Genomic DNA, 11,503 nt, shown 5'->3' with positions numbered 1-11,503 from the left:
GTAGGCCGCCCCTCCTCCAGGCCTACGCAGGGAGGTTACTTTGAGGAATAGAGAAAAAGAGGGCGACGGGCTGTAGCCTCAAAGCCTCTGGCAGCCCAGCCAGAGCGGCTCAGACATGAAGGACAAACAGACTGGCAGAAGGAAGCCGGCTCTGGGGCAGGAGCTTTATTTGCTCGGCGGCTCGGCGGTGTGAGCCCCCAGGACACAGGGCGAGCGCCCCCCACAGGCAGCGCGGACGCCAGGCTGGAGGAGGCGCCAGCCTCCAGGGAGGGGGTGTGTGAGCCAGTGCCCCCTGCCACAGGGCAGTCACACGATGCCCTCAAAGCCCTGCAGGCCGCACTTCTTGCCGGCCACCTGGCAGCCAAACCTCAAGGCCTCCTGCATACTCTTGCCTGGAGGGACAGAGAGCTGGATCAGCCCGGTCCTCTGCGCAGGGGCAGGCCTCAGCCTGGCGCCTCCTGCCGGCGTACTCACCCTGGGACAGGCTGAATATGACCGAGGCGTTGAAGGTGTCTCCGGCCCCCAGAGTATCCACCACCCGGGGTGGAGGGAAGGCGTCCGAGTGGAGCAGCCGTCCATCAGGGCCCAGGGCATCAGCGCCCTCCTCAGCCCAGGCGCAGACCAGCATAGCCCTGCGAGACCCTCCACTCAGCTGGGTCGTCGGCCCGCCCCTGGCCCCCAGCCTCATCCCCCTCCTCAGGGCAGTGCCGCCCCCTCCCCGCATCCAGACTCACTGGTTCTCCACACCTAAGGCCCCTTCCTGGCTTCCCCCTACTCACCCTTTCCTCACACGACCGTACAAACCCCTCAGGGCCTCCCCCGCTGACCGGAACCCCAAGTGCTTGGCCACATCTTTGCTGACAAACACCTGTGGGCAGTGGAAGAGAGGCTGACGGTCCCCCAAACCCAGTCCCCGCTCAGTCACTCACCACCTGCAGCCTAGCATTGCCCCCATATTATAATGCCACTCCTCCAACATGGCCGCCTAAATCCCCAACGTAGCATCTCACTGTCCCACAGGAATGCGTTTTCACACTTGCTCAAGATATGCTAGAAGCCAGCCCTGTAAATTGTGGCACAAAAGTCCCTGGTTTATTTGGTCTGAGATCAACGAATGTCCCTGCAATTGAAAATCCAAAGCGAGCCTTGAGCGCCATCTTGCGGTGAAAGCTACCGCTGCCAAGTTACACCCCCGGCTCTCAGGAGCGGTTTGCTTTGTTTTCCTGATACAACTATGCCCTCCGGGCCAGGTTTCTTCACCTTTAAAATAAAGGGCCAGGGGTTGTAGAGCTTCCTCAACACCAGCTACACGTTAGAACTGCCAGAGGGACGCGATCCCAGGACCCCGGGCTGCTTCTCCCTCTCCCACTCCCCCTGCTTGTGTTCCCTCTCTCGCTGTGTCTCTCTCTGTCAAATAAATTAATAAAATCTTAAAAAAAAAAAAAAGAAGAATTGCCAGAGGGAGTTTTGCTAAAAAATACTTCAGCCGAGCTCCACCCTCACCAATCAAATAAAAACCCGCCCTGTGGCTCAGGCATCCACACCTCCGGGCAGCCACGGTGGAGGCCCAACCAACTTGGGCTATGATGCTAGGATTGTCCCTCAGAACTCATTTCCATCCCAGCACTACCCGAATTTACCTTATGTAAGTCCCCTTCCCATCCTCCCTCACCCCTCGGTGGCTCCCACAGCCCGCCACCCACCCCAGAGTTGGAGGACACCCGGGAAAACTGTCCTATTCCCTCATTTGACAGGGGGAAAGACGGAGGAGGCCCAGAGAGGAAATGCTCCCATGCCGGGTGCGCTGGCTGGCTCTAGGAGCCCTCTGGCCACTCTCGTACCCGTGCACCCACTGGGATGGAGAAATTTTTCTCCATCGCCACCACTGGGGCCTGCAAGGGAGTCCAAAGCTGGGGGCCTGCCTCTTTGCCCCCCACCTGCCAATGACAGCAAGCCATTCCAGGTGTGGTAGGCATTCCCGGTAACCAAGGGAACGCTTGGTTCCTTTTAAGACCTAAATGAGAGGCGCCTGGGTGGCTCAGGTGATGATCCCAGGGTCCCGGGATCGAAGCCCCCCACTCCCGCTCTCTGCTCAGCGGGGAGTCTCCTCTCTCTCTCACTCTCCCTCGGTGCTCTCTCTCTCTCTAATCAAAAAAAAAAAAAAAATCTTAAAAAAAAACACAAACCCTAAATGAGCTGCATGTGGCAAGGGGAAGCTGCGTGGGCCACTCACCACATCTCCATAGCCAAACAGTTGGAACAGCTCCTCTCGGGGCTTCTCCACCTCCACGGACACTCGGATCTTCTGACCCGGAGGCTGCGTGGCATTGTGCTGTTCTATCCGCCGCAGCATCTTCACCTGCTCTGAAGCGTTCCGGCCCTGGGGCGGGGCGGGGTGGGGCGGGACGGGGCAGCTCAGGGCCAGCTGGGCAGAGCAGCTGCTCTGGCTTCTTCTTCCCTCCCTGCTGGTGGGCGAGGGGGGACTGGGCCGGAACGCCATCCGAAGTTTCAAAATTCTAGAGCGGTCATGGACCTTGGAGACCTTATTGACCACCTCCCAGTACCCCGCCCCCCCGCCTGCCATTTCACCGACGAGGAGACAAAGGAATAAAAGAGAGACTTTCCTAAGGACCTATGGTGAATTAAATGACAAGGCTAGGATTAGAACTCAGGCCTTCTCCGAGTGTGGAGGAGGTGGGCAGCCTGGGACACAGAAAGCATGGGCCTTTGCCTGGAGCCAGCATCCTGCTTCTCGTGCCTACATCCTGCTGTGTGAACCCGAGTAAGGTGCTTTCTGGGCCTTAAAACACACAGCAAGCTGGAGCGGGGATGAGGGGGGTTGGAGTCCTTTATCTTGACGTACTTCATGGTTCAAAAAAACTAAGAAGGCAGAATACGTGAAGGGGCTGGCAGGTTGAGCCCCTCAAAACACAGGTAGGGCAGCACTTGCCTCAATGTGGATCCACTTGAACCGGGTCAGATCAACCTTATCAAAGTCTGTAGCAGACACATCTGGCAGGTTCCTAAGTCACAGGACAGAAAGGAGAGAGAAGAGGCCTGGTGAGGTGAGCCCGGGCCCGGATCTCTGGCTGCCGGGGCCCTGTACCTGGTGCTGCCTGCCGCATGGCCAGACTGGATCTCCAACACGGCCTTCTGAGGCTCAGTTCCAGGACAGGCCCCGTTCCAGGCTAAACTCCTGACCACTCCTTGCCCTACTCAGCTCCTTCCAGACAGGCGGCTGGAGGCAGTCTGCCAGGGTGCCCTTTGGGGTAAACTCAACGGCAGCATGGGTCAAGAGGCCAGCTGAGTGTGCCTTGGAGACCACATCTCCCAGAACGCTCTAAGAGCACCAGGGACTACAACTCCTAGAATCCCCCCTCGCCAGTGGCGCACGTGCTCCCAGCATGCAGTGCGCCGGTGAACTAGAAAGGCCACGGCTGCTCTGGGCCTGGTCCCGTTCACTTCCGGTGCCCCAGCAGTGACAGCACCACTGTTCTAAGCTTGGCAGCTCCATGTTGCAACCCTGAGGTCAAGGTTGGTGCTCGAGGATGAGTTTCCAGTTCCGCTGACTCAGGTGTAGAGCCCCGGGAAGGGTCTGCCTTGACCAGAGACCTACACCTAACCTATGTCCTCCCCTCCATGGTCTGTAGCTGAAGCAATCTAATTAGCTGTGTACCTGGGCCTTTCTGAGGCTGCTTTGCCATTGGTAAGTGGGTCCAAACCCACCAGCCTGCTGCAGTTGGAGGTAATGTGCGTGGATATGCTCACACTGGGGCCAGGGGGCAACAAATGTTTCTCCTCTGAGCTCCTCTCCTCTTCCTGTGAACACCCATGTGGTGTCCTTGATCAAAGTTGCTACAGATCGTTGCTTAATGGGCAGATGACTAGGACCGCCCAAGGAGAAGGTCATTGCCAGCACATATGCCCCCTGGGACACACGGAGCCCAGAGACCACCGGCCATAAAGCTTGTCCTAGTATAGTTGCCCCCTCTCCCCCAGGTCCAGGAGTCATCTGGGCGGTAGGGACAGCCTGAGCCCCAGGGCTGCTGGGTCTGGACCGCCTGAGCCCTAACACAGTACCTGGCATACACTAGGTCCTTAGTAAACTAAAGGTCTGAGATTCTTCAGGAGGGACTCTGGGAGACATGAGAAGGGTCTGGGTCCACAGGGCCTCTCCCTAGTAGCTTGGGACTTTAAAGGGGATCCCTTCCCCTTAATTAACATGGCATCTGATGGCCCTGATCTCCGGGCCCAATGTTCCCCTTCCCGCTGCTTCAGCGATGCCTGTGAATCGTGTGTGGCTTCATTACGCCGGGACCTTTGTGGTGGGCTCATCTCTTCTGAACACCCAAACCCAGCTCCTTGGTGCCATGCTGCAGGCTGGCAACTCTGGGGCTGACCCTGGAAATTCCAGTGGGTCCCCTTCAGGGCTTAAGATGGTTGGAATCACATCTCCCATCCACCCCTCTCTCCTCAGAACGATTGCCCCACACCCACTCCCAGGCTGCTGATTGACCAATTAGGAAGGAATCACATCATGAATTATGTTCTGCACGGGGCTTGCCTGCCCATCCTGGCTGTTGACCAAGGCCAAGGCACCAGGCAGAGCAAAGCACATCTCTTCCCCCCTAATTGAAACAACTGAGAAATCACTGAACAGTTTGGCATGGGGACAATTTCCGGTACAAAGAGGCGGCAGAGAGCGGGCAGCTGGGACGCCCGGGGTGGCGAGCGAGGGAACTGATTGGTGGGCTGTGCAAGGGCGAGGCCGGGGGGCCTTACGTGTCGTAGAGCACAATGGTGCGGGAGCCAGTGGAGTTGTTGACGATGCAGCAAGAGCACGGGGTCTCCCCTCTGCTCTGCCAGGCCACCTGGGACACATCCACGCCCCGCTGCCTGAAGTCGGCCACCAGGAAGCTTGGGGCGGAGCCCGAGCCAAGGGAAGGGCAAGGAGACACAGATTAGAGCCTACCAGCGGCCTGGACCTCCTGCAGGGACGGGAGGGGTGCTGGAGCCCATGGGCCTCTCAGAGAAGAAGGGTCCTGTTCTGAGAGTTAGTGACGGCGGCGGCGGCGGCTGGCCAGGCGCAGACAGGCGTACAAACCTGTAGGCATGGAGGATGGTGCGGCTGCCAGTGGCCTCGCTGATGATGACCGTGGAGATGGGGACAGAGCCCGTGGTCTGGGAGACTGTGTAGCGTAGGTCCACGGAATAGCGGCGGAGGTCATCCTGGACAAAACTGCCGGGACGGAGTAACCCGCGGGGAGGTGCGGCTCGACAAAGGTTTGGGGACTGGAGGGCCGGTGGCAGGGCCGCTGCGGACCCTGGATGCAAGCGGGGGGAGTGGGGGGCGGGAGGGACCCGGAAACCCCCATGCTGTCCCAGGTGGTGCAAGGACGCAAGAGAGGCGGGGGCGCGGAGCTGGAACTCAGGGAGAAAAACACTAAGGGACGTTCTTTTAGATCCTGCTTGAAGGAAACTCCAACCCCGAACCTGGCCTCCGGTCTGACTCAAGCCAGAAAGGATGTGCTGAAATTCATTAAACTGGCTGGGGCAGATCAGGGCCTGGAGCACGTACCCTGTTTGAACAAAGCAGGTGAGGGCACCGTGGCCCGTTTCATGCAAAGCCTAGGCAGAATCAATAATTACCAAGGTGGTACTTTGTTCCCCGGCTGCCCCCTACACACTCATCCTCACGGTACTCCTCTCTCTGAAGGCCCTTGCGGGGCCAATGTCACTCGACCCCTGCCTCCACGATGCCCAGCCAGGCAGCCGTGCGGCCTTGGTGAGGCCACTCACGGGCCCCTGCTCTCGCGGCAGGGGGATCCCTCCAGGCAGCGAGCTGGCTCCCAGTGCCTAACGCTCCTCAGAGTGGGCCTGGTCCGGGACTCTCACCCCAGAATCTCCTCCAATCAGAGTGAGCAGGAGGTGGCCCCTTGGGGAGACTGCACCCACAGAACAAGGGGGCCAGCCCCACGTTTCCTGGCCCTCTCTGGAGACAGCATCCTGTGACCGCTAGTCCAGCCACCATCCCGACCTTTCTCTCCATGGCTGGACCCCACTTTTGGCAACACCAAAGCTAGACAATACAGACTTGTATATAGGTACCAACTTGGGGCATTATTCCTCATCTTACACCTCAAGGATCCTTTAAATAGTAACTTTCCCAAAGCATCCCAACTACGGTTGGGTTTTCCAAATGACTTTTTGCACCCACGGTGCCCGGCACAGGGTAGGTGCTCATTAGATGTTTGTTAAACACATGGGGAGAAGGTGGAATGGCCCACCTCCCGGCATTCTCATTCCATAAAGGCGAGTCCACTATCCTAAGCAAGAGCCACAGTCTTGCCTCTTGCTGGGAAGGAAGACAGCCAGCGGAGAAAGTTAACAAGTGACCAGCTGTTGGCTCCAGGTCCCTCTGTCCCACCTCACAGGGCAGGCTCCTGCCCCCTGATCTGTTTCGTGCCAGTTCACTCGGGGGGCTGGGTTTGGGCAGCAACCCCCCTGAAACCAGGGTTCAAAGGGCTGAGTTTCCCAGACCAGCAAGCTGGCAGCCTGCCCTAGTGCCCACAGTGGGCAAAGTGTGGGCCTCACCTCCTGATAAGCATTTGCTGAACTGGCAGTGCTGGGGTCAAAGGGCTTCTGGGTCCCTGCGGCAGCCAGCACAGAGGACGCGTGTGCGCCACCGCGGGCTGCAGCCTAAGTAGCTGGGGAGCTGAGGCCTGCGTCTGGGCCCAGCGTCAGCACGTGACTTCAGGGTGTCCGCGGGCAGGGTGCTCTTGTGGCTTCAGTGAACAGGGAGGACACCAGCACTTGCCCTGCCCCCTCAACGGGGAAAGAAATCGTGGGCCTGAACCCTAGGACCATGGATGCTGGACACCCCCGGGGGAGGATGGGTCCGGCACGTCCCTGACTGCCTTCTGCCACAAGCCTAGCCGGGACCACGGGGAATCGAGAAGGGCAAAGTCATATCCACCACAGAGGCTGTTGGAAGCAAGGAAGAAAGAGGTGGGAAGCTGAGCAGGCTCCGGGGAGGGGCCAAGGAAACCGGCTGTGGAAATGAAGGCTTTAGCAGGAGAGCCTTAACACCTGAGCAGCAGATGAGCTCAGGACCCCGGGGGAGGGTCCAGGACGCTGGGACTCCACTCCGCCCCCTCCCACTCTGGATCCAGAGTTATCCCACCCCATTTCTTACAGCCTGCCCCCTCCCCCCACCCAGGGTCAAGACTTCCTTCTTTTCCACCCTCCCGCTCCCTCCTCCACTCACTCGGCAACGTGGCCCGGGGCCAGCGAGCCCATGAAGGCGCAGGGGGCTCCAAGCAGGGCCAGAACAGTGCAGGAGTTCGATGCGTTGCCGCCGCGCTGCCATCTTTGGGACAAGCACCTGCAAAACACGCGGAGCGTCCCTGCAGCTGCAGCAGGCTGGTGCCGGGATAAGCAAGGCCGGCCACAGTGCCCTGGGTAGGGCCCGTGACGTGTAAAAGCTGGGAGCTCCCCCTCAGAAAGCATCTCAACCAGCCTTCTCATTTTCACGCATTCAGGTCCATCACAAAGGAAGGCTCCACTGTAGGTGACCCCGTTCTCAGTTACCACGACCCGCCTCTCCCCCAGGTACAGAGCTCTCGCACCTTCAGCCCCGATGGCTGGAGAACGCCAAGTGCCTCTTCCCACAGGTGTCAAATCGGCTCCCTGCTCCCGTCTCAGGGGAGCCCTCTTCAATAATAACTCGGGTTAAAATAAGTAAGACAGGGAGCAAACCTGGACATTGAGGTCATTTAAGTGGGGGGCGAGGATGGAAGGGGGAAACTAACTTACATAATAATGTCAAAAGTTAAAAAGATTATTGGATGAAGACCAGTTTTTCTCCATTTTTTTTGTTTCCCTTTCTTTCAGCTTTATTGAAATATAATGGGCATATAACATTCTGTACATTTAAGGTATACAACGTGCTTTGAAACGGGCGTATTGCAAAATGATTACCACAGGAAGGTTAGTTAACACGCCACCCCATCACACGATTACCTTTTTTTTCTTTAGTTTTTCTCTATCTTGACTGAAAATCTAACTCAAGGTGTACACTGAGGAGACCAAGTGGAGATGCACCTGCAGGGCTTCGTTGTTATCAACAACAAAAACAGTGACTTATGTGCATCAAAGCACTTTAATGATGTCTCATTGTGCGCCCACAATACCGTGGGGTAGACAGTGCAGGCTGTCATTTCTATTCTTCCAGTTCCAAAAAGAGTAACTGTGGCCGCTTACAATAAGAACCACTAATTAAGAGAAATACAGGAAGCAGAATTTTTAGGCTAAGGTATATTGGCACACAAAACTTAACCCTGAAGTTCCCTTCAGTCTCAGGAAAAGGGGTCCACGATCCGTCAGGAAGGATACTGGTTTGTAAAGGGACAAACATTTTTCGAGCTATGAGCTTTAGAGAAATTTTCATGCAGATTAGAACGGGGAGCCTCGTGGGATTTGACTGACTCGGGATCACACCAATAGTTAGTGACGAAGCTGCCATCAGAACCCAGGCGGCCTGACTCCAAAACCACCGCCATGTACTGTGTAGTTGTGAATGGAAAGTAGTCAGGCCCCGGCTTGGATGAGGTTTTGAAGAAAGGGTATACAATTTTACTTTGTGGAAATCCTTCAAAGTCACACTGATACCCAACTTCCTGTGCAGAAATGCTTTGCTGAGCATGAGGATGCTTTCTGGAAGGCTCTTCTTGGCCTGGACTCTGGGAGGCAAGGCCGTAACTCAGGGGTCTGGCCAAATTCCAGGTGGTGGCTCCTGAGGGTCCCCAGAAGCCTGTGGAGCTCGGAGAGTCTAGGAGAGGTGGGGCCGAAATGCCCCACCTCTGGGAAGAACTGGGTCCCCACTTGGGCTTGCTCATCTGGGAGGCACGAGAGTCCAGGAGGTGGGCCGGGTGGGCTGGGCACGAGAGAGAGAGAGAGAGAAAGAGAGAGAGAGGCCCTATGGACAACCACACCGCTCTGCAGAGGAGCAGAACCATGGGGCTGGGGGAGGGGGAGGAGGTACACCCTGAGAGCAGGGGGCATGGAGAACACGGTGCCCTCCTTCAGAAGGAGCCCGTGGCGGGAGCTAGCAGGATCTCCTTATCCTAGCCTCTCCAGAAAGTAAGCTCAAAGGGAATGGCACTGAAGCTGTCGTTGAAAGTGGCACTCTGGGTCTTCCCCAGGCCCTCCAGTCCTTGGGAGGACCTGCGGCCTTGGAACCCACACTGTTCTCTTGAGGAGGTCAAACTCCTCACTGTGCCCGCGTCCTGTGGCCGGCTTGACCTGGCTAGCTCTACAAAGCAGCCTACCCTTGTGCCCCTCCCCCGCTGTCCCTGCCCTCCCTGGCAAGGGCTCTAACCTGGGGCAAACAGAGCAGCCCGAAGCAAAGGGTCAATTCCATGAGACGGGCAGCAGCAAAGGGAGAGGGAGCTCAGGAGACGACAGAGGGCTGGAGCACTAGATTCCTACGAATTGTAATTACTGCTCTGCCACTCATTAACTATGAGGCCTTACAATAATTATTTAATTTCTCCACAGAGGTAACTGCTTCCTCATCTGCAAGGAGGGGATTTCACTGACCCTTACACACTTCCCATGGGCTGCTGTAAGCAAAGTACGTGACAGTGCTGGGTGGACCCAGAGCCTGGAGGCTACTCGGGTCTCTCTCCTCAATCAGAACAGGGAGAACTGGGTATTCATGGCTATGAGTGCTATAGTGTCTTGTCTGAGTTAAACCTTGAACTAGCCATTTATCCAGTTCTTGGCTGAGAAAACTGATAGCCAAGGAGCAATTCTCGGTATTGTAAGCACTAGACAGCACCAAGAGAAAGGCTCGGATTCCGCCGCATAGAAATGCCCTTCTGGGATTACAGTGCAATGGTGAGGTTCTTATCAAGAGTAAATACGAGAGCCAACAAGCAACTCTTCAACTTCTACCAGACAACCAAGAAGGATGTTGTTCACTGATTTTGTAAAAAGGACTTCTGGCAAACTCCTTTTGGAATTTAGCACCAGGGAAAAGTTGGTCATGGCGCATGAGCCAGCTCCATCCATAACCCACAGGATTTCTAAATTTGCCTCTAGTGCCAGCAAGCCCTGAAGCCATAGTGAAGCTCAAATACCGCGGTTTTAAGTGTTCTTGCACTCTACCTGCACATACTTATTATTGAAAGCTACCTCAAAATTTATTTAAGAAACAGATGAGATATACGTAGTAGATAAATTAGAAGTAAACGCTGGTGAGAGACAAGTGCATCGGTCTTTTTGTTAGAAAGAAAGAAGCTGGTCCTGCCACTTACTAGTTGCATGCCCTTGGATAAATCACTTCATCTCAAAGAGTTTCTAAACGCGGAAAATGACTCCTGAAACGGGAATTGGCCAACACAGCGCTATCCAAAGCCTGGGTCTTATTATTAACGGCCTCAATTCTTTCCCTAGGTCCTCCGGGGCGGAGGGCACGGGATACCAGCTCCTGAGGCTGGACTTTGACTGCGGGGCCAGGCCCCGCAGACCTGGGGTTGGGTCTTGGCTGCCGGGCTCAAACGCGGGGCTGCAGCGGCCCCTGGGGTCTCCGAGGGGCCCGGGCGCCCCTACCTGCTGTCCGTGTCCTCCTCCGGGTACTTGTCCACTACATTGATGATGTCCAGCACCACTAGCCCCACGCACAGGATCTGCTTGTCTTCCATGAGGCTGCTCCCGGAGCTTTCTGCCCGCCTGGCTGACGGGGTTCCTCCTGGGCTCTGCCTCTTATCCCAGAGGATTGTGTCCCTGCTCCTGGGGCTAACGTGGCTCTTCCTCTGCGTCCCGAGCTCCTCCCCCAAGGAGGCTCCTGTAGCCGGGAGGGAAGGGAGCAGGTCCCTTGCTCCCCACGCCCACCGATTCAAGCGGGCCTGGGAGCGCAGACCCCGAGGCTTTGGTCCCCGGCTTCCCCTCAGCAGGTGGCGTGGCCCAGCAGATGGCAACGCCTCCCACTTCTCGGCCTCAGTTTCCTCACTTGCCAGACAGCCTCGGAGCTAACGCAAACCTCTCTAAAGCGCAGCTCGGCAATCTCCTGAATGCAAAAAAAGGTGCAGTACCAAGGCGCCCCCTGCCCCTCCCTCTCCCGCACTGGCGGCTCGCACTCCAGACCCTAGACCGGCAATGTTGAGCCGGGCCTCGCAGCTGCGCCCTGAACCCTTCAGCCCCAGCCGTCGCTCGCGCCGTCTGCGCCCCGCCCCCGAGGTCCAGCCAATCCCAGCTCGAGGCCCCGCCTCCGTCGCGGAGCGGCGGGGACCTCTAGGGAAGCGGCGGCGGTCACGTGACGGGGGCCGGCTCCCAGGGCCCCCTGGCGGGCGCCGGCGGAACAGCTATTCGGGGGAGGAGCGCCGGGCCGCGGCCCAAAGCAGCCTGCCTCTCTCTCCGCAGGCGGGTGCACGGCAAGTGCGCGCAGAGCCACCGAGCGGGGAGGTGGGGGCGACCAGGATAGGGAGCCCAGGGCTCCCTC

At 57.4% G+C, this 11,503-nt stretch overlaps 1 protein-coding gene across 5 annotated transcripts; it reads right to left on the bottom strand.

Moving 5' to 3' along the window:
• Positions 1 to 150: 150 nt before the first annotated feature.
• On the bottom strand, positions 151 to 11,236 carry KHK (ketohexokinase). Of its 5 annotated transcripts, XM_078056096.1 has the most exons (9): positions 10,615 to 11,231; positions 7,268 to 7,384; positions 5,105 to 5,239; positions 4,783 to 4,917; positions 2,951 to 3,023; positions 2,234 to 2,380; positions 780 to 868; positions 475 to 632; positions 151 to 392 (listed from the first exon to the last, which is right to left on the bottom strand). In XM_078056096.1, exons 1-9 carry the CDS (start codon positions 10,704 to 10,706, stop codon positions 307 to 309), a joined length of 1,032 nt encoding a protein of 343 aa, XP_077912222.1. In that variant the 5' UTR covers positions 10,707 to 11,231; the 3' UTR covers positions 151 to 306. The 5 variants fall into 5 exon arrangements, with proteins under 5 accessions (XP_077912222.1, XP_035946185.1, XP_035946184.1 ...); XM_036090292.2 differs by lacking the exon at positions 5,105 to 5,239 and having other exon boundaries at positions 10,615 to 11,230; XM_036090291.2 differs by lacking the exon at positions 4,783 to 4,917 and having other exon boundaries at positions 10,615 to 11,229.
• Positions 11,237 to 11,503: the final 267 nt, after the last annotated feature.

The sequence above is a fragment of the Halichoerus grypus genome, chromosome 10 (genome assembly GCF_964656455.1).
Source record: "Halichoerus grypus chromosome 10, mHalGry1.hap1.1, whole genome shotgun sequence".
In the NCBI taxonomy this organism is placed as follows: Eukaryota; Metazoa; Chordata; class Mammalia; order Carnivora; family Phocidae; genus Halichoerus; species Halichoerus grypus.
This window is presented reverse-complemented; position numbering and strand designations above follow the sequence as displayed.